The sequence below is a fragment of the Branchiostoma lanceolatum genome, chromosome 12, assembly GCF_035083965.1.
Source record: "Branchiostoma lanceolatum isolate klBraLanc5 chromosome 12, klBraLanc5.hap2, whole genome shotgun sequence".
Lineage (NCBI taxonomy): Eukaryota > Metazoa > Chordata > Leptocardii > Amphioxiformes > Branchiostomatidae > Branchiostoma > Branchiostoma lanceolatum.
The window spans coordinates 995,271-1,015,635 of NC_089733.1; the positions used below are offsets into that span (position 1 = coordinate 995,271).

Below are 20,365 nucleotides of genomic sequence, written 5' to 3' on the forward strand. Positions count from 1 at the left end.
AAATGAACCGCCGGCTACATGTTTTCGGGGACTTTTCTAGTCTTTTCTAGTCGGAACTGTGGGTGTGCTACCAACAGGTTGAATCAAACTCGGACTTTCCAGTTAGCGTTTCAAGCTCTGAGGCCCCTATTCAGTTACTCTCACAGCTCTTGTGTGTTCTCTTGAGTTCTCGCCCAGTTCTCATGTGACCTCGAGTCGCGATAACAATTCCGTCATATGCTGCGGCGCCCCATCATCATGTGTGCCTAAATATGCAAATGAAGCTCTGGGCTGCGTCACCATTGTGACATTTCGCACTCCATTGAAATACTGACGTGGACTGGGAATTAGGGAGGGTGTGAACGAACAGGACATGTATTTCACGGTTCGGCGGAAGGAAGGTGCGAACATGAGGAATTTTTACATTAGAGCTTGGGAACGCACGGAGGGAATAAGGAGAAGAGTTCCGTCCTGCAACACTCATAAACACGCTGTACAAATGATAAAATAACAATTGTCTCCTGCTCTCTTGGTGAATTATGAGATGGACAAACGCGGCAAAAATGTTGTATGTAATATTATCAAATAGAGAGAGTTCCGTCACGCAACACGCAAACACGCTGTACAAATGATAAAATTACGATTGCCTCATGCTCTCTTGGTGAATTATGAGATGGACAAACGCGGCAAAAACGTTGTATTTAATATTATCAAATAGATTCAAGAAATAAAACATGTTATATTCATTTTTTATTTACCACTTATCACTTTTGTATTCAAAATGCTTCCTGTTCCGGTCTACTGTATATTTCGCTATCCACTGGTATTTCATTTCATAATGTTTCATAATATTATGTTGTTTTAGTTCGTTCCATTTCGTCCATTTCGCACTTTCTGGGGACCGTTCGGAAAGACACAACTTTCCTCACTTCACTCAGGTGAAAATCAGTACCTATAGCTAATCAGTTAGGGACGTCCACATAGGATGTTAAATGGAGGAGAGCCACACCTCGAGCAATTAGTTAAAGATCCCACCGCGCACTTATCGAAAAGAGTAGGGTTTCTTCACTGTGTGAGTGGTTCATGACCATACAGTTTGATGACCACTCCTGGGGTAATTGTCACATTGAGATCACCTTCAAGTTGGTGCCAAAGCAAATGACAGCCTCTTAAGACTCTTGCAATTCAGCCCCGACGGGTAGTGGTCGGCCAACCCAATAACGCCCCTCTCAGTGCTGTACAACAGCGTCCTGTCAGGTGGTAGCTGACGGTCCCCAGAAAGTGTGAACTGGACGAAAAATGGAACGAAATGGAAAGAACTGAAACAACATACAGTCAAACCTGGCCATACTGGTTTTTTGTTGGTCCCTTGGATTTTCCCCAATGACATAAGCATTAAGAATTAGTCTGTAGCGGTCACCTGTCCAATGTGGTCGCGGTCAGGCTATTTCGAGTCCGGCCGCAACGCCAACACTGCCGATTACGGTCACGGTGCTGCGCGTGGTCGGCGTATCTTTGTTTACAACGGCGCCCGTAACTCGGAGCCCACGCCTGGTTCACAATCTTTTTATTTCCGCGCTGCAGCTGCGCCACCAAAATGTGGACTCAACTAGGACCCTTAATGTGACTTTGAATAAAGAAAACTGATTAAGTAATTTCGTAGTTTTACGCAATGTATTTACAGAATGGTGTCTTTGATTTTTACACGGCTGTTAACACTCCTCCATTCAGCGGTACATCCCCATTTCTGAGCATTCGGACTGGGCGAAATAACGGCCACAGTTTTTTGATAGAAGACTCGTTCGTGTATCTGGTGTGTTAAGTTCTTGAAAATGTAATTATCCGGGATATAGGATCTAAGTCAAATTTTCTGCATTTTTCCAAGATGGCGTCGCAGCATGCAAACAAAGGTCAGCGGACGATACCACTGTTATGTACGTTAAATGCGGTGAATCTATTTTATTATACCGAATCGCTGAGAGTAATTTCATTATCAAAACCTTGAAAACAAAATGATACAGATATACAATGATGTAAAATCCAAATTATACTAAATTTATGAAATAAGTAAGCATATCGGATCCACTTTTCTAATGAGCACCACCATACTAGAGATGATGGCAGAAGCCGAACCCAAGCTGTAAACAAAGAGAAGTCGCCACAATGTTTTGATTGAAAACGGACCGAAAACTAACAATTAGTGGCAACGAAGGAACAAAACAACATATTTTTCGTTTCATATGTAACATTATGAAATGAAATACCAGTAGATAGCGAAATATAAGGAACGTTGTAACATTCACAGTAGACCGGAGCAGGAAGTTTTAGTTCGTTCCATTTCTTTCCATTTTGCACTTTCTAGGGACCCATGACTGACAGCCCACCTGCTTAGCTGAGGACTGGGGCTCATGCATTGAGTGTCAATTGTAGGGTTGGGTACTGGTAATTAAAACCAGAATTTCTTGCCGGACCCGTCCAAAAACAAATCAGTGGACCGGTTGTTGGACCGATTAGAAAATGAACACTGATAATGGTTGCGCTGAATTAAGAAATTCAAGTGTTATTGTTTAGCGCAGCCGTTCATGCTGCAAAATATACAACCTATACTAAGCACAAGTGTCATACGCACGAGAGCTAAAGCTTTACAAAAGACTAAAAATTAGGGTCAGACTCTATGATTATATGTTTGGTAGAAAACCGACATGAGAAAAACCTTTCACAGATGAAACAGACTGACCTCGTCATGGGAGGATTTGAGACAGGTGGCATTGATTTTTGTAGCGGCAGTAGTTCAAATCCTCCAGACTGTTCCATCTGTGAAAAGATTTTGACGTCGTATTGGAATGCAGGGTTATCGAAGCTTTTTAGACAGTGTTCTGATGAACATGTTAGTCTGGCTGTATTACTGATGTTGCATCTAGCATATATCCCTAAATACCCCGTTTTTAAAAAATCCTGGTTATATGTTACACTGCAGATTTAGGTGAAGTATATATATATACATATACATATATACATACATGTACATATACATTACATACATACATACACACATACATACATACATACATACATACATACATACATACATACATACATACATACATACATACATACATACATACATAACCTAAATCTATATATATGTAGCGTAACAATTTCAGTAAAGTTACAATGTTACATGCAAAAGTAAAATTGGACACACAAAAAAAATGTGTGATTGTCATTTATTTCATGACATTTGCCCAGAATTACCCCACAGTACAATTATACAAATCACAACTTACAATATTTGCTTTAAAGAGGCTGTTTCAAAACCTCATCTGATTCTAAACAGGCCAGCCGAATTTACAAATAAGAATAGAAAATTAATTACCTAGTCACTGGCAATGGCAGCTTACAACTTTCATCTATCAAAATGCCTGTGAGAAAGTCTGCTTTTGTATTATCCTAACGGCTGTTTTCTTCCATTTGCTGTTTCATCTGACATGCATTTCTCTTCTACAGGTCAGCCCAACATTGAATCCCACATCCACTTCGGGGTCATCAAGCAATACAAACACTCAGCAGTTCCGCTGGAGCAGTCTGTACAATGAGAACTCTTCTACAGAGCCCTTACACAGGATGGGCTACCTACTGGATACGTCTGATGGTAGCACATCTCGCACAGAGATGATGGACGTTAAAGACACAAACGTTCATGTCAACACTTACCGTGCACGCCAGGAAACTTCAGCAAGCTCATGTAGTGACCCCCCATTCATGAGCAGCAGGTATGTTCATTAGAGTGAAGGAAAAATGGGGATCTTTGGGCCGTCGGGTCAAAGAGATTTATTAGCCGCAATCCCTGACCTCTCGGCCTGGCGGAGAAGCCAGCCAGACAGTTAAGCCTCGTCTCCACACAGATAGATGCATAGATTGTATCACACAACCTAATTACCTTTGTCAAGGAGTGTGTACGGTTGGCTTGAGGTTGCCCACTACTACTACCTTTGTCAAGGAGGTAATGTTTCGGTATGAGCAGGTGTCAGGGAGAAGAAGAAAAATTGATCATGAACACCGCTTGTGACTTTCTATATCATATAATAATGCCATATGCCATGCTGCATAGGTACTGCAGTCAGGTTTTAATTTCATATGTTCTGGACATGCTATGGTCATGATTTTTTTGGTACTATATTATGTAGTTGTGCTCTCATGATCCGATTGAAATTATAATTGTACATTATACCCCGAGAAGGACAAGTTTGCTCAGTCTGCCTCTGAAGCCCTTTTGTCATACATGTAAAAGTTACCTTGGAATGAAAAGTTATTGTTTTGTTGCGTCTCCGTTTCCTTTCTGCATGTTAGTTGCCTGTGCATTGAAAATGATCATCAATTCTAATATACAACTTGAACATAATTTGGAGGACTCACAGAGACCTGTTCTTGTGTTTTGCTCTCCAAAATATGATAAGTGCTGCAGCTACACTACTGTAATCAGGTCCAGACCTAGACCTGACCCCCTGGACCGGACCTGGACCTGAAGTTAGCGGTACACACCTCTAATATAGGCCATCATCAATTTTGGATAGGTTATCTCGCGAGAAATTGGCCAGTGTGCCTTGAGATGACTGCAGAAACAGCATGGGCGGCCAGAGATAATCAATATGGTGGACAGAAAGATGGTCGGAAAAGTACAAAAGACCTCAGTCTACTATTAGAACAAGGTGGTGATAAAATTCTGGGTCACTGAGGATGCAAAATCATGTCGTTGTTTCATGTGCAACATTCGAATTTGAAAATTTTGTAACTTGTTGTAGGCAATTCACATGTAACAGAGACAATGCCAGCAGGGAAGATGAGCAGTTTTATGAATTGGATCTAGGTTCAAGATTAGTGGAGAAGGGCAGCCAGCATACTTTATTTGAGTTTTTGCATGTTACGTTTTAGCCCAGCAGACTTGTGTGCAATGAAATTGGCGGTGCATTCTTTAATTGGGAATTTTCATAATTGATCAGAAAAGGCTTTGACACCAAAAGGGCACACGCTTAAGTTTATGGATGAAAAAAGACATGGGCCTAAATTTGGAAAAAAAAAGATACGATCAACATTGTAACACCTTAGCATTGGAGCAAGAAGAGATGGTAACAAGACTCTTATTCCTGTGTTCAAGACAAGAGGTGCAGAAAATGAAACTAGTGTGGTGGCCTAGTATCACTACAACCACACTCATGCAGGGCTATCACACTGATGTCACTTCTACAACTACACTCATGGCTACAACACTAGTGTCTGACTTCTTACAACTATCAAACTGCTCAATACAAAAGTTACTCTTGCAACTGGATAAGTTTTGTAAACAGACAGAAGTTCTAGGTAGCATTTGCTCGCTCACTGACAAAAGATAGTGTGTAATAAATCTCTTTGGTGGGTATCTAACCTTCATTGACACAATCAAACTAGTTCACCTCTACAACTACACCCTAATAATGGCTACCTCACCAGTGTCACTTCTACAACAGTTCCTGCCTCAAGGCTTACACTAGTGTCACTTCTACAGCTGCTTAAGCCTTTCCTACAGTCGGTTAGGTTTGTGAGAAAGTTAGTTCCTCTTGTGCAACCTAATATTATATTGTGTATCAGTTGACAATGACGTTTCTACCTCTCTTTATGACCAGTCCTTGCTGGGCATGGGTAAAACGGCCAGTTGAAATCAAAGCATTAAATCTTTTGTATGACATCTGGGACATTTTGTGATAGAACAGATTGAATTTACTTCATGTTTTCCCATTTCCCGTTTTTGTATGTTCTTGTCATGTTTACCATCACCGAAGGGAACAAAATTTGTTCTTTTTAATACCAAAATCAGGCAAATTAATGCGCAGCTGGATATCATCCATGAAATTCTCTTGCTGTGGCCTTAAAGTAAACTAGTAGAATTTCATACTTGAGGCTATATGATGTAAGCTATAATATATATGATAACACATAGATTAGATACATTGTAGTGCACATGCATGTGCAGCAGGGCAGCTAATCATACTTAATGTCATTGATAAAATGCAAAATGAATACAACATTGTAATTGCCTTCTGTGCCAGATTAGAACCTTGGCCATACTTTGGACCTACTAGTAGTTTGAATGTAAGTAGATGACATCAATAGGATATGAACCTTGCAAATGAGGACTTGATTTGCATGGTTGATGAGAACCTCTTATCATGTGAGTGATAGGGGATGGGAATTTAATCATTATTTGGTCAATAGAAAAAGACAATGTATCTGCAGGTAAATACAAAATAATACAAATGTTTGCAAAGGGTAAAATGTATTTCTTAGTGTCTGAAGTCTATAATAATGATCATTATGGTTCTGTGGCATGCAGTACACCTAACACAAAACTAAATTGTTAGTCTTGGACAGTCATGAATTTATGTTGAGTTTCATGATGTTTTGCAGCCGTTATCAGAGGATAGCGTCACCAAGCACCGTGAGCACAAGCTTGTCCACTAATCCCAGTCTACTGCTTGAGATGGAATCCACCAATTCTCTCACCCCTTCTACCACCACTACAACACTTTCCGAACACACCAACACAAACCCAGAAGATCTGTTAGGTAAGTGTGTGTGATATTGACAGACCCTGACAATCTAGATCAGTTTGGTCTCCTCTTCCCTCAATGTCTGAAAGCTGAGCCAACCTTAATGAATTGTCAGATGTGGTGGCACAACATTAATTGACACTGGGCTGCACCAAAAGCTGAAGATTAGAAGCATCATCTACTGACTTAAAATGTTGGAATCTTACACCCTCAGAAACACCTCCCACCTTGACCTAACCTCGCTCAACATAGTTTTTGTTGTCCGTCTATTGCAGTTTCTAGATTTTTTGTGGCGCTATCTTTGCAGTGTTTCTTACATTCAAATGTATGTCTCTACAACAGAGTCCAAAACTCAAAGGGACATTTCTATTATGAAATCTAATACACTGTATATATTAAGCTATATTTGAATAAACTCTTTGTAGATTTTTCTCAAATATGCATGACATTGTATATGGTTGCAATATCATGATGCTGTAAGATTTTCACTTCACTGGTCTGCCACATGACCAGGAGCTGGAGAGGGAAAGTTTGCGCAGTTCTGTGGAAATGTAATCCTCGTGGATTAGAATTAAACCCAACCCAATAAACAGATTGGCCAAGCGATGTTTCAACGGAAGGGCATCAGACCTTTCCTGAATAGGTTTTCCCCTCAACATGCACCATGGAGAGCCAAACCTTTTCAGGAAAGGTCTGCCAAGGGAGGATCAAGCCTCTGCACTATCAGGGAGACATCCAAACATTGCAAAACATGTGCAAATTAAACCAAATGTCAATGGACTTCATTACAGAAATTATGGGGGGGGGGTGTCTCATGCTGCCCCTACGGCTGACTGAGCTATGGGAGAGAGTGAGTGAGTGACTGTCTCTTAATGTATGCTGCACTGTACATGTACATTTATGCTGCACAATATAATCGTTTATGCTAACACATTTATACCTTCCTGGGTTAGGAAACTATCCAGACCTGATCTCCACTACTGCCAACACAACAACATTGATGGAAATGTCTGAGACTCTGGAGAAGCATACTACTGACCCCAAAGCACCAAACACTCAATGCTGCCGTAAGAATCTGAATGAACTGCCTAAGAAGCGCTCAATGGACAAGTATGAAAGGAATGAGCGTGCACGGCATAGCAGAAACTACAATGTGAACATCCACACCAGCGATGAAAGTCTGTCTGGTTCGCTGGACCAGATGACATGTAAGGCACCCCCCAATATGAGTGTGGACAGGTTGACACATGAACAGGATTTACTGATGAAGCATATGCTAGCTGAAGCAGAGATAAATACTCTACATCCCAAACAAGGGACTCTTCCAAAACATGATAATTTGCCACAGCGTCCAACAACGTTGTCAATCAACAGCATAACAGCTAGACCAGAAACACTGGTCAAAGTTCCCATTGAAAGTAACCATGTGAGAGGAAAAGGTGCCTCTTCACTTGTTCAGGGTGGTCTTGGTAGCCATTCATCTGATGATGCATCATGTATTAATCAATGCAAAAAAGCACAGGCTGAACAAATTGAAATGGGAATTGCAAAACTTGAATCCAATGGTCACCAGCCATCAAAGATCAAGATGAGTCCACCTCGCACTCACAAACGAGACAAGTCAAAGCAGTCCCACAGGGTTGATGCAGAAAGCAACAGATCAAGTCACTGTGTAGTTCAGAACCATACAGATCTCACTGACTCTAACGTTCATGACAAAAGCCTGACACCTACCCATTCAGCAGAGACAAGATCAAAATCCTCCCAGGGTGCAATGCAGCGGGCAAACAGTTTGGTTTGGCACTCTGAAACCAGCACTGCCGCATTTCCAACAAACCGGCCTCAGAGACCTACTTCCCTAGACCTGAGCTGTTTTCAAGGTCAGAAGGAGCAACCTCCACCACGTGCAGTCAGCGAGATGTCGGGGATTGACCAGGTGGTGTTGGAAGGAGACAGAGAAGGGAAGGATTCAAGTTCAAAGATCAAGAAACGACCTAAGACGCCATACTCCCTTCCAAAGAAAGGTCTGATGAGTTTTTCAGTTTTTGATTCTTCAAAAGAGAAAAGGGCAAACAAATCTGTCTGCAAGGTCAACTATGTGAGTGGTAAAACCATTGTAAGTGTTTTAAATGAAAGCAAGAAAACTGGGAATGGTACAAACAGCGGTGAGCAGAGGCTTAGTAATGGTGCAATTTTACCTAGAACACATGAGTTCTATACAAGGAATGGGGAGATCTATAGTTCACAACAGAGTGACAGAATGTTTGGTGGTCTGTCAGGCAGAGGACATCAGTTAGATTTACTGGATAATGGAAGCTGCATTGTTGATAATGAAACACAGCAAGCATTTGTGGTATCTTGTGTGTAATGGCATTTACGTTAATGCACTGCAATGATATTGTTGTTACCTTACAGTTTATAATCTTGACACATTTAATCCTCATCCGACCAATACATTTTTGTGACTCATCTGGCCGTAATTGACCCTACTTCTTTTGCTCACAAACATCATAATTTATGCATAAGATGAAAACCAATGACAATGTTTTTGTCTTATTATTTTACAAAGCATAGATGCTGTGATAATACTGATAGCACAAACATATTATTTGAAACAATAATAGAATATATCAGAATGTGAAAAACAAGGAATATATGATTTAAAAATGTGTCATAGTCTGCCACCTAGACTCACTCATACTGGTACCCTTGTTAATTTTCTTCACAAAAATCTTTTTTCTGTTCGCTATTTTTGTGATTGTTGTCAGAAAATTCTTTTGTTAATCCATTAGGGGTATTTTGATATTTATTAGCGCTGATTAGGCCACACCAATTTGGTTTGTTGATTCTCAGATGTTTTCAGAAAAAAAATTGCAGACAGTCTGGGTTGAAATGAGAGGCTTACATAACATAAAGAGCTACTGTACAGGATTATGTTTATTTTCAGGTTTTCATGCTATATTTTGAGGTTGGCGCATTTTATGCTGTGAACCCATTTCTTTGATCTAGTATTACAATTACAAATGTTCACTCCTGATAATTCACTTCTTTATGAGTAACATTACACAGATAAACACTTAAATGACTGAAAAAACTATTATAGAATGTTGTGGATCTAATATTTCTGAACATGTCTATTATAATGTGTTCACATTCTATCATTGCTGTACATATAATTGTGCAAATATTGAAAAAAAAAACACCAAATATTTCCCATGACTGCTTTCTTAGGGCAATTTGGTTTTTGTGATGCATTAAGCAGTGGTTTATATATTATATCTTTATGTATCATATCTTGTGTGAAAAGTGTTTGCAGAAAAATTCTGTAGCTTGGTTAAAGTTAGGCACCACCTTTGAAGCAACCATTTGCATCAATGGCCCACTAATGTTATAGCCAGGATTTGGCCCGCTCCCAACGTACGATAGCCAGCTAGCAGACTTTGGGAGCGGCCCAAAGCTAACAAGGCTTGACTCCAGGCTACTAATTTTATTAAATCACACAATTTGAAAAGTTGTATGGAGGCAGACAGTCTCATGGACTGCATTTAAAAAGTCTTTTGACAATTCAAGAAAAGAAAATTTATCAAATTGTACCGGTTGCAATAATGTTTTCAGCAACAAAATTCCTTTTTGTTGTGCAATGTATGTATTGATATTGAGTAATTTTTCATGAAAATTTTTCATGATAACATATCACCACACTATAAGAGGCATGATTATGCTTTACTAAATTTTTGTAGCAAAAACTTTTTCTTCAAATTTTTCAATTATTGGAAAAAGAGGAATGGCTAATCGAAGAAGCAACAAATAGAATTGTTGTGGTCTTTTAATGATGTACCGGTATGCAGAATGAGGACAAAACTGCTTTTTGCACAAAGATACTACATTTATTTTTTTAAAGTTGGTGTTTTACTTTTTGATGCAACAATAACTTGTTGCTATAATAACAATGATTACAATGCCTGTTGAACAGGATTTTTTTGTTATACATAAGGCCACACCATCTTGATTATATGAATGACGTCCTCTGGAGACCCCAACACTAATGCGGGCGGGCGGGTGAAAAAAAGAAAAATCCATAAAAACAAAAAAATTCTACTTAACCACAGGACAACAAAGCTGGTATTGTGAATTGAACCACAGAACACAGTGCGCCAAGCAGACAACAAGTCCTTACATGTAGATTGTCTTGTTCATCTTAGCAGACTCAGACAAAAGGCAGTTTCAACATACATGACATTGAGCTCCATATTAAGCATTCCATGGTTCACACTTACCAATCTCGATGTGAGACCTCTATACCAATGCCTCAACTCCTCTCCCATGTCTCTCATCGTTGAAAAAAAAGAAGTGTGTGAGCCACTATGGATAGGATGTCTTTGAAATTGTCTGGGCGATACACGCTGGCCGCCACGAGTCTCTCGTGTTGAACAGTGCAAACGTAACATCCCCCTGAAATATTTTGTGGTAGTAAATAAGTTTTACGTGTAGACGACAAGCCGGCACAATGCTGGTCTTTTGCGGCAATATAAGTCGGCAATTTCCGGAGGTCCGTGAAACCTCGGAGGAGCTGATTTTCTTTTTTTTTAGAAGAGGCGAAAATCAATGCGCGCGGACGTCATCCATAAAATTAAGATGGTGTGGCCTGATATACAATGCAGAATTTGCTGGGGTCCTTTTGGATAGGGGGAGGTATTATTTCGCAAAAGTGCAGTTTCTGCTGAAATACGCACCTAGAAATATGGGGACGGTCTATTGAATATGAAAATGCAAAAATTTTGTAATTTTTTCAATATTAACCCCCCTCTACATACCCCCTGAAGTTTGTACCATGACTATGTACTAAACTGCAGTATAAAGGTATGCTAGCAAACATAATTAATGCCTTAAAGTATAAGTACTTCGAGTTCAGAAGATATTACAGTGAATATCTGAACCCAAAATCTATTCTCCACACAGATATACTGCCGGGCTATTTCCAAATCACCCCCATTGCAGATGGACTAGTCCCATTACAACATGTACAAACTTCAAAGGGTATGTACAGGGGATTAAAGTCCAATGATTGCCCAAATGTTGTGATTTCTGTGCTTAGATAGACCATCTCCAAATTTTGAAATGCGTATTTTACAAAACTTGCAATTAATACCCGGGTATTTCTCCCCCCCTCTAATTTGGACTCCACTTGACACAAACTTTAGAGTTTGACCCTTACAGCAATTAGCAAATCTTGTTAGAGGTTGTAAGACATACAAACTCTTGATCAGAATGTTTTCTCAAATGAAAAATATTGATATGGAGCCTGAGGTCTAAACGGACCCCATACGGTCGGATTAGGATTAAGATGTTCGTGCATGGATGAATTCATGACGTGGATCAAACTCTTCCCTTTATACAAATTTAAGGTATTGTGAGGAATAATGTTGCCTTGAATAATGGAGGTAGTAATCCTGTCCAGGTAACTAGAGTAGCTACCAAACATTCACATTTATGTCATGCAAAACTGTGTAGTCAAGAATTACTTCTGCAGCTTCAATCAATTTTTGGAAGTTTTGCATTCAATTTTATTATCAGAAAACATTGGCAAGGGGAGTGGGTGTGTACAGGTACATTTGCAGGGGAGTATACATGTTGTGTGTGTCGCACCTTTTTCGGTGTCTTGCTTTAGTGGTGTACAGTGTAATTGGGTAAATTGTGTGGCTTTCAGGTACATGTAACATTACTGTCAGTAGTTTTGTGATTGTCAGTCGTTGAGGAATCTGGTGACTCGGTAAGGTATGTTTGGCTAATTCCCTTTAGTGCTTGTCATTGCTCCTGTGTGTGATGTACATGTATAATATTAAGCATGTTTTGTCAGTTGAGTCGGGAGGAGTGTAAGTATACAATGTGTCTGTTTAAGAACTCATTTTAAGTGGAGGGGTTGAGGGACGTATTAGTGTAAGTGTGACGTATTCAATGGTACCTGTTGAGGTGGAAGGGAGGGTAAAACTAAATTTGTATAAACAATTACATACTTTCTGCCAGTGTGCTTTGTGTGTGCATGTTTGTGGGATGTGTGTGTGTGTGTGTGTGTAACATGTTTGTGTGTGTGTAGCATGTGTTAATTTACTGTATAGCTATTCATGTGGGTGATTTCAGTTCATTGTTGTTTAAAACCTTAACTGTAAACAAATACTCCATGCCCCCCAAATCGGTACTGTTGCACAAGTTATTCAGCATGACAAAATCTCACCAATTTGCAATGCAACATAATTTATACAACTCTCTGTGTGTTCCACAAAGGCGTACAGTTTTCTCACTCTGGAAATTGTCATTTTCATACATTTCTGAAATGTCATCTCTGTATGTATGTAAGGGCTAGTTGGGTTAAGCCTCAAGCTTTTGGTTAGTTACTCTGGATAGTAGTTCTAACATTGATATAGAAATAACATATTAAGCTCAATATACAATGTACATGTAACGTTAAAGGATTAGCTCACTCTTGCATTCTGATACCATTTGGGAATTACAAGAGATACAATCATGTGATAAAGCCCTCCTCCTAGGAACAGCCTTTCAATATTGATACTTACCAGTACAAACGTTTTTTTTCAGTATGTAACTATATATTATCATAGTTTTGTCTGCACAAAATGTAAAATCAAATGTTTTTGGATGCATCAAATGTAGACAGTAAACATGTTGTATAATGCAGAGGCAAGTTCTGCATTTCCAAGTTAGAAAGGTTCGTTGTGGATATGAAGTAAAGTGAACATAGTTTTACACATGTGTATGGTGCATATTTAGCCCTTCAAACAAGCATGCAAATGTGCTAATCGATAGTAGGATACATTACTGGCAGATTTTTTGTTTAACACAGGAAGATATATTGTAGCTTTGATAGTAGGTATAAAAGTGCAAAGGAGCTCGAGCTGTTCTTCATTATAGAATATTTACACGTGTATGTTTGACTAATTATACATCTGTGCTTCTATCTCTTGACTTTCTCATTGCTTGGTTGTTTGGCAGAATTTTCCTTTCTGCACTGTATTAGGAGGAGGCACACATGTATTACATTTGTATCTGTATTTGTACATAATCATACATTTGAAATTCGGCCACGATGGTGAAATTCCCGTACGGATGTCAGACACGGCTTGTAAAATACCCGTACGGACAGTCGGCTGTGATCCCATGGTTGCAATGTGGGTACTGAGGGGTGCGCGCATGGAAGTTTCTCATCGTCATCATCACTTCGGGCGTGTCAGTTCTGCAATGTATGTGGTGAAATTCCCGTCCAAACCACTTAAAAATGATTTATTTAGGGATTTCGGGGTATTTTTATATCAAAATGTGTATTCTGAATGAGTCCTTTCCTGCATGGGGATTTTTCCAAATTCAATTTTTTGGCTGGGGTAATTATGCAAAAGTGCATTTTGTAGTGGAAGTGTTTTGGACTGGTCCATTTTACTACTCTCCAATCAGAGGAGGGGTTCCGGTAGGTTTTCGTCGTGTTTTTAGGCGTTTTTGTCGGGCTTTCTACTTTGTCATTTTTTTTATAGCCAACCCACACCTCTGCCCGCACTGACCTCGGGGCGGGGCAAACCTATTTACTTCCATTGAAGAAAGGTGGCAGTGCTCCTCCCCGAGTACCATTAGATTATCATTAGTGGGTTGGCTATACAAAAAAAATGACAAAGTAGAAAGCCCGACAAAAACGTCTAAAAACACGTCGAAAACCTGCCGGAACCCCTCCTCTGCTTGGAGAGTACATTTTGGTGGGCAAGAATACTTAATTATTTCACTTGGGGCATTTTTTTAAAGTCTATTTTGGGCTAGGATGATAAAGTCTACTTTTGGAGCTTTTTGTCACTGGAAGAGTCCATTCACACACAGCGGTGATTTTTTTAATTCAATTTTGGACTGGGGCGATTATATTGTAGTCCATTTTTTTTTGTTCGAGTGTTTTTAACTGATCCATTTTAACTTGAGGTGCCGGTGGAAGAGACTATTCTCGCAGGGGTGTGACCTTTTTTTAATTCAATTTTGGAACACTCCATTTTGCAAGAGGGATGGGAAAATATGCTGTATTGCTGGCAAATGGTGCATTTCTAGTATTTGTTTGTATGGCGTAACACACCAGGTTTGTATTAAACAGTGCAAGCTACATATCCGGGCAGATTTATTTGATCCACTCACACCGGGATGGACCCCTTCTCTCTGGATCAGCGTAGACCACCATTTGACGCCATTTCCAAGGGAAATTGGTGCGAGGCCACAACAATGGCATCTGTCAGGGGTACAAACTCATTACCGCCAGGTTCTGAGGCAACAACGCTGATCACCTTATTTGTTTCTTACGTGATTTGATTATTTCCTACATGATTAGACACAGCGGATTTCATCCACTTTTTTTTTACCAAATTGCACGAATGCTAGTATCTTCCTTACGTAGCTGACACAAAATCTTCATTTATTATCTCGATTACCCCTTTTTTGAAACTCAGTAGTTTTAGACACGTTTCACATAAGCCAGTGACATAACCCCGTGACCCCTGCATCGAAACTACGTTTTCAAACGTCATTGCCTTATCAATATCTCCATCACGTGAATTTCACGTGCCACATATTACCTTCGCCGAGGTTATGTTCGATGTGTGTGTGTCCTTCTGTGTACACGATAACTCAAGAATGCCTGGATGGCTTGTTTTGATACGTGGGCAGGCCTTCTTGAGACATCGAAATTACGGCGCGACGGAAGCGGAACTGAACATGCTATGGTCATCTCGATTTTTGAGTGGTAGATAGCTCTTGGGAGGGAGAGTAAGTCATGTAGGTTTTGGCTCCCCCAGTAGCTGGAACTGCATGTGCTGATTTTGTTTCAAACTTTGAAATAGAAAAACTCAAGAAGGAGTGGACGGATCATCTTGATACTTGGTGTGTAGTTAGCTTTAGTGAGCAAAATCATATGTTGCAACATAACCCGCGAGTTCCTTACTGAATAAAGTCATCATCATCATATGCTAATTATGCAAATCAGGAGATAATTCGAATAATTAAGGAGGAAAGTTTATAATTCCGCTGTATTCCATTATTGGACTCTCAATCACGTGACATATGTAACTGAGGCAGAGAGGAATATCGATAGATATTAATTATGCAAATGAACACCTTATTTGCATAATCAATGGCAAAATACTATAATTCCATAGTGGTAAATGATTGGTATTTCATTCTTGTAGCATTTGGAAGTTAAGTAAATGTGGACATTATCAGACATAAATCATGCAACTCAGGGCCTCATCTACATGATTTATGAGTAAATGCTACAATAGCCTTCCTTGCTATGATAAGACTACTACTTTGAACAACTTGTGTTATTTGGGCAGTGAAGATGATAAACTGACATAATTCATGTAAATACGGTCCTTATTTGCATAATGAATGGGAAGCTTATGATATGCCACTCGAAACGGATGATATCAGTCGGCGAAGGTATGGGGTCGTGAAACTCTAGTTGTTTGTGTAATTTACTCCACAACCCTCACCTATTTCGCTCAGCCACTTTAACGATGTGATAGTGATGTGGACAATGTAGAGTCTTTATCCTTCAGGGAGAAGACTCGAAAAAATGTCCACGCTTGGACGTGTATACTAATACATGCAGTCGGAGAAAAATTACCCCTCTATCTTTGCCCAAAGATGTTATCTTTCTTTAATACAAAGGATAACTGTGTTTTAAACAACGGGCGAAATTTACATTACGTAAATATATTAAGGATAATATATTCCAGGAATGAATTTTGGACAAATTAGTAGTTGACACGTAGCCTCATTTCTGGACCATGTTAGAGGACATGTTTTCCCGAATACGCGTCATGGACGTTTCTTGTTTCCGAATTCATGTTCTGTTCCATATGCATGTGCGGGGCATATCCGAGATAGACATATTACAAGGATTAGTTTTCGGATAAATTCGGAGTTAACAAATTACAGAACATGTCACATATTCTGGCCGTTTCCGGTAAATCAGCCCAATTAACACTAGTACATGATAATTTGTTCTTAGAAATAATACCTCACCCTGGAGTTCAAGTCAATTGTCTGATCTCCGTTAGCAGCACTTCATTCCTGTTATATCTATTTCTTTGTGAGGCATTTCGAAAGAACAGTCAGTACTGTTGTTATGGGATCGGCTTTTAGATTTTACTGGCAATGTTTGAAACAGGAATGACCAACATGTGTGTGAAAAAATCATTCAAATGAAAAGCTAATTTACTTTATGAAAATTGCTACAGTACAAGCGTATTTATTCAATATCAATCTAATCAAATAACTTTTTAATGATTTCAGTTTGTGTAAAAGATTTAATCAACCTGACTGATAACGGGGAATAAGTGTTCTGATGCGTAACGTTAATTAAGATCGCACGGCCTGTGAAAAAAATCACGGCCCACGGAAGAAATTGAATTTTAAAAATGATATTTGCTGGGTGTCATTAAAAAGCCTCACACAAAACATTGGCCTCTGCGTATTTTTCTGATAAATCCGAAAAATCGCTATTGGTTTTAAACATCGGACTCCGGCCTGGAACAGTCGGGGAACTGCAGTGGTGGTGTTTTTGGTTTCGTCTTTCTGCAAAATGCTGGCTGCAGACGGGTATTTCGACACTGACATTTTAACATGATTTATGCTGATTCATTCAGTTTCCTCTTGTACAATTCTGTGATGTAGATGTACTATGACCATTTCCAAGTAAAGTTAGAACCACATTAACAAGTACATGAGCATAGACATGCATGGTCTCATGAAAACTTGGAGCGACGGGTCATTCTTGCATACTTCCATGGAACCCTGTGGTCTTTAGGCATTTTGCAAAAATGCATGATCAAGCGTTGTACTTTTTATCCGGAGAGACATGTGAATTTATTGAAGTTGTAGATGTAGTTTTATTTCTTTTGGTTTGTGGTAATGTCTTAGCCGACTAAAGAAATACAAAAAGTTTAGCCATCTAGCGTACTCTCCAAGCAGAGCATGGGTTTCGGCTGGTTTTTGACGTGTTTTTAGGCGTTTTTGTCGGGCTTTCTACTTTGTCATCTTTTTTTTTTTTTTGTATAACCAACCCTTGGCGGATGTGGAAAGACTTGTATGTTGATGGTTTACTGCAGAAAGGAATTCCCAAAGGTAAGACTCATCATACCTTGGGTTGGCTATACAAAAAAAAGATGACAAAGTAGAAAGCCCGACAAAAACGCCAAAAAAAACACGTCAAAAACCAGCCGAAATCCATGCTCTGCTTGGAGAGTAATCTAGCGGCTTCCTTCCAAAATATCCCTTTCGAAGGGACGACCCCCATAAGGCTATAGTAGTATGGGATGAAAAAACGGGGATCCAAACCCGAAACCGTCTGATTCAGCAGTCAATTGTGAATGAGAGAGAGAGGAGGGATTTCATTTACGACGGGAAAATAGCGTGGACGGTTAATGAAGTTACGAACTCACCAGTTACATACTGCTTTAAGTTTAACGCACGAGTAAGTGATAAATTGACCAAACCTACTCACTTATCACTCGAAAGGAAACACTGTTAGTAAGTAGCAGCATCGAACCCCATTAGGCCGCCCAATACACACTTAGCAAAGTAGAAGCCCACTCCAAATACCAACACGCCTGTTAGTGTGCAGGGTGGCGGAGGCACGCATGACGTGTGAGTGTCCGGCGGCCACACCTCCGTACCCAGCCTGAAAAACCATTACTCTGTTCTCGGGCCTCTATTGTCTATGCACGGAAGAAAAGCTCGCGGACGGAAGGGGTTGTTGCGCTCGATTCAATGATGAAATCATTTGGACAAGAATCACCATGTCAAACGGCGACAAGTGAGTGACAGGTCCAATTCTAAAGCGCTCAATTCGATGAGAAAGCCACACTCAGTCCCTAATTACCGTTACTTAATCAGGCGCACCGTTTTCAATGACCAACAAACCCTGTTGTTTGAAGGGTAATTTTTTGTCTCCACCTCTAATTGTAGTCTATTGTACAAGGCCCCTAATCCGTGATTCCGTCAAACAATGACACCTGCCAATCACCTGCCCCGGGGTATTGTGGCATTGAGTCTCGGTTGAAAAACGTAGCACATAGGGGACCATTGGGGTCAAGGCATCGTCAAACAAACCAAGCAACACTTTTCCTGGTGCAATGTCTGTCTGCTTTTCCATTTCCCGACACATGGAAACAAGAGCGAGCCAACAGAATTAAGGTATAGCTCTTGGGTTAGATGGTCTACAATGAACTGCACTTCTTGAATATGTTGCCATAAATGTTCTTTTATCAAAATTTGCAACTATTCCCCTGTAGTTCAAGTTATACCAAGCTAACCTCTTTGGTTACACCGAATACCCCCCCCCCCCCAACAAAAAAAGGAACTCAATTAACCAAGGAGGTTAAATATATTTAACCTCCTTGAATTAACTAACCAACCAACCTTGGAGGACATGAACTTCACTTTTGAATTGGTTGTAATTGTTTTAAATTTTGACTATTCCCCTAATGCTAGTGATGCTGCCTTCCTATTTGTCAGCATAAGTTGGTTGGGTTGAGGATTATGATTGATTTTGTAATTCAAGTATAAGACCTCATACCTTCCACAAATCATGTGAACTGATTGTTAACTGACGTATTATGAATGTTTGTTATCAATTATTCAGATTACGTCCTCATTGGCCTAAATTATATCAGTAGATCAACTTCTCCACCGAGGGTAGGAATTTTGACCATCCCAGCATTCCTCAATGCACATCCAACAATACACATCTACAGATGGCTGACTGTGGCCACAAAGCACATGGACGTGTCATGTTGCCTTTGATAGTGCAGCAATTGGTACAATTTGATGATTAGATTTTCTTCTCTTGAATTGTCAAAAGACTAAATTAGCCCATGAGACTGTCCTTTGTAATTTGTGTACAACTTTCTAAATTGTGTCATAATCACGTGCGGACCATCGATGCAATATTCACCAGAACTTTTGTGTTGTGTTGTGTTTGAAGTTGATCAAACTACAGTGTTTCTCTGCAAACACTGTTGATACCGTTTGTGCATCTGAAAAACCAAAATGCACCAAAAAGCACCCATGGGAAAGTAAGGAAATGATATCTTTTTTGTAATAATAATTGTAAACAAACATTATTTTCCTTACTTTCCCGTGGGTACTTTTTGATGCATTTTTTTCTGATAAACATAGTATGTCCAGAACACAAGACTTTAAAAACCGCGACTCCAAGGAAAGTCGCCGAGTGGTTTATAATCTAGCAAAGTTATCTCTCCATTTCGCCAACACCCACCAACATAGTACCACCAACATACCAAGATCCATTCACAACTTCTTGATTTAGAGTCAAGTCCACATAATCGTGTGGGTGTTTGTTGCCTTCTTATGTATTTTCGAAGCATTTGTAGATCTAACGAGATTAGCAACGTAAAAGACGTTGCCATGGGGACGATGGTCTCTGTTAGTGTTTTTGTTTTTTACAACTCAGAGATATCATGCAAATAAGGGCCTTATTTGCATAGATTATATCAGCTGATCACCTTCTCTACCCAAATAATACAAGTTCAAAGTATGAAAGTCTTATCTTAGCAAAAAAGGCTATTGTACCATATCCTCATTAAGTATGTAAATGAGACCCTCACATGTATGATTTATGTCTAATATTTATGTCTGATAATGTCCACATGAAGAATGAAATCCCCATCATTAACCACGATGGGATTATAGTATATTGTCATCAATTACGCAAATTATGTATTCATTTTCACAATTGATAT

The 20,365-nt window shown here is 39.6% G+C and overlaps 1 protein-coding gene and 1 long non-coding RNA gene across 2 annotated transcripts in view; one reads left to right on the plus strand and one right to left on the minus strand.

Annotated features, from left to right (window-relative positions):
- The window catches only part of LOC136446442 (bone morphogenetic protein receptor type-2-like), a 60,762-nt gene extending 47,226 nt beyond the window's left edge, over window positions 1-13,536 (plus strand). The window contains exons 13-15 of the mRNA XM_066444814.1: window positions 3,487-3,752; window positions 6,421-6,578; window positions 7,517-13,536. Coding sequence (XP_066300911.1) covers window positions 3,487-3,752; window positions 6,421-6,578; window positions 7,517-8,931 — 1,839 coding nt within the window. The 3' untranslated portion in view covers window positions 8,932-13,536. The remainder of the gene's footprint in view (window positions 1-3,486; window positions 3,753-6,420; window positions 6,579-7,516) is intronic.
- Window positions 1-20,365, minus strand: part of LOC136446044 (uncharacterized) — a 224,814-nt gene that overhangs the window by 51,590 nt on the left and 152,859 nt on the right. The window lies entirely within an intron of this gene.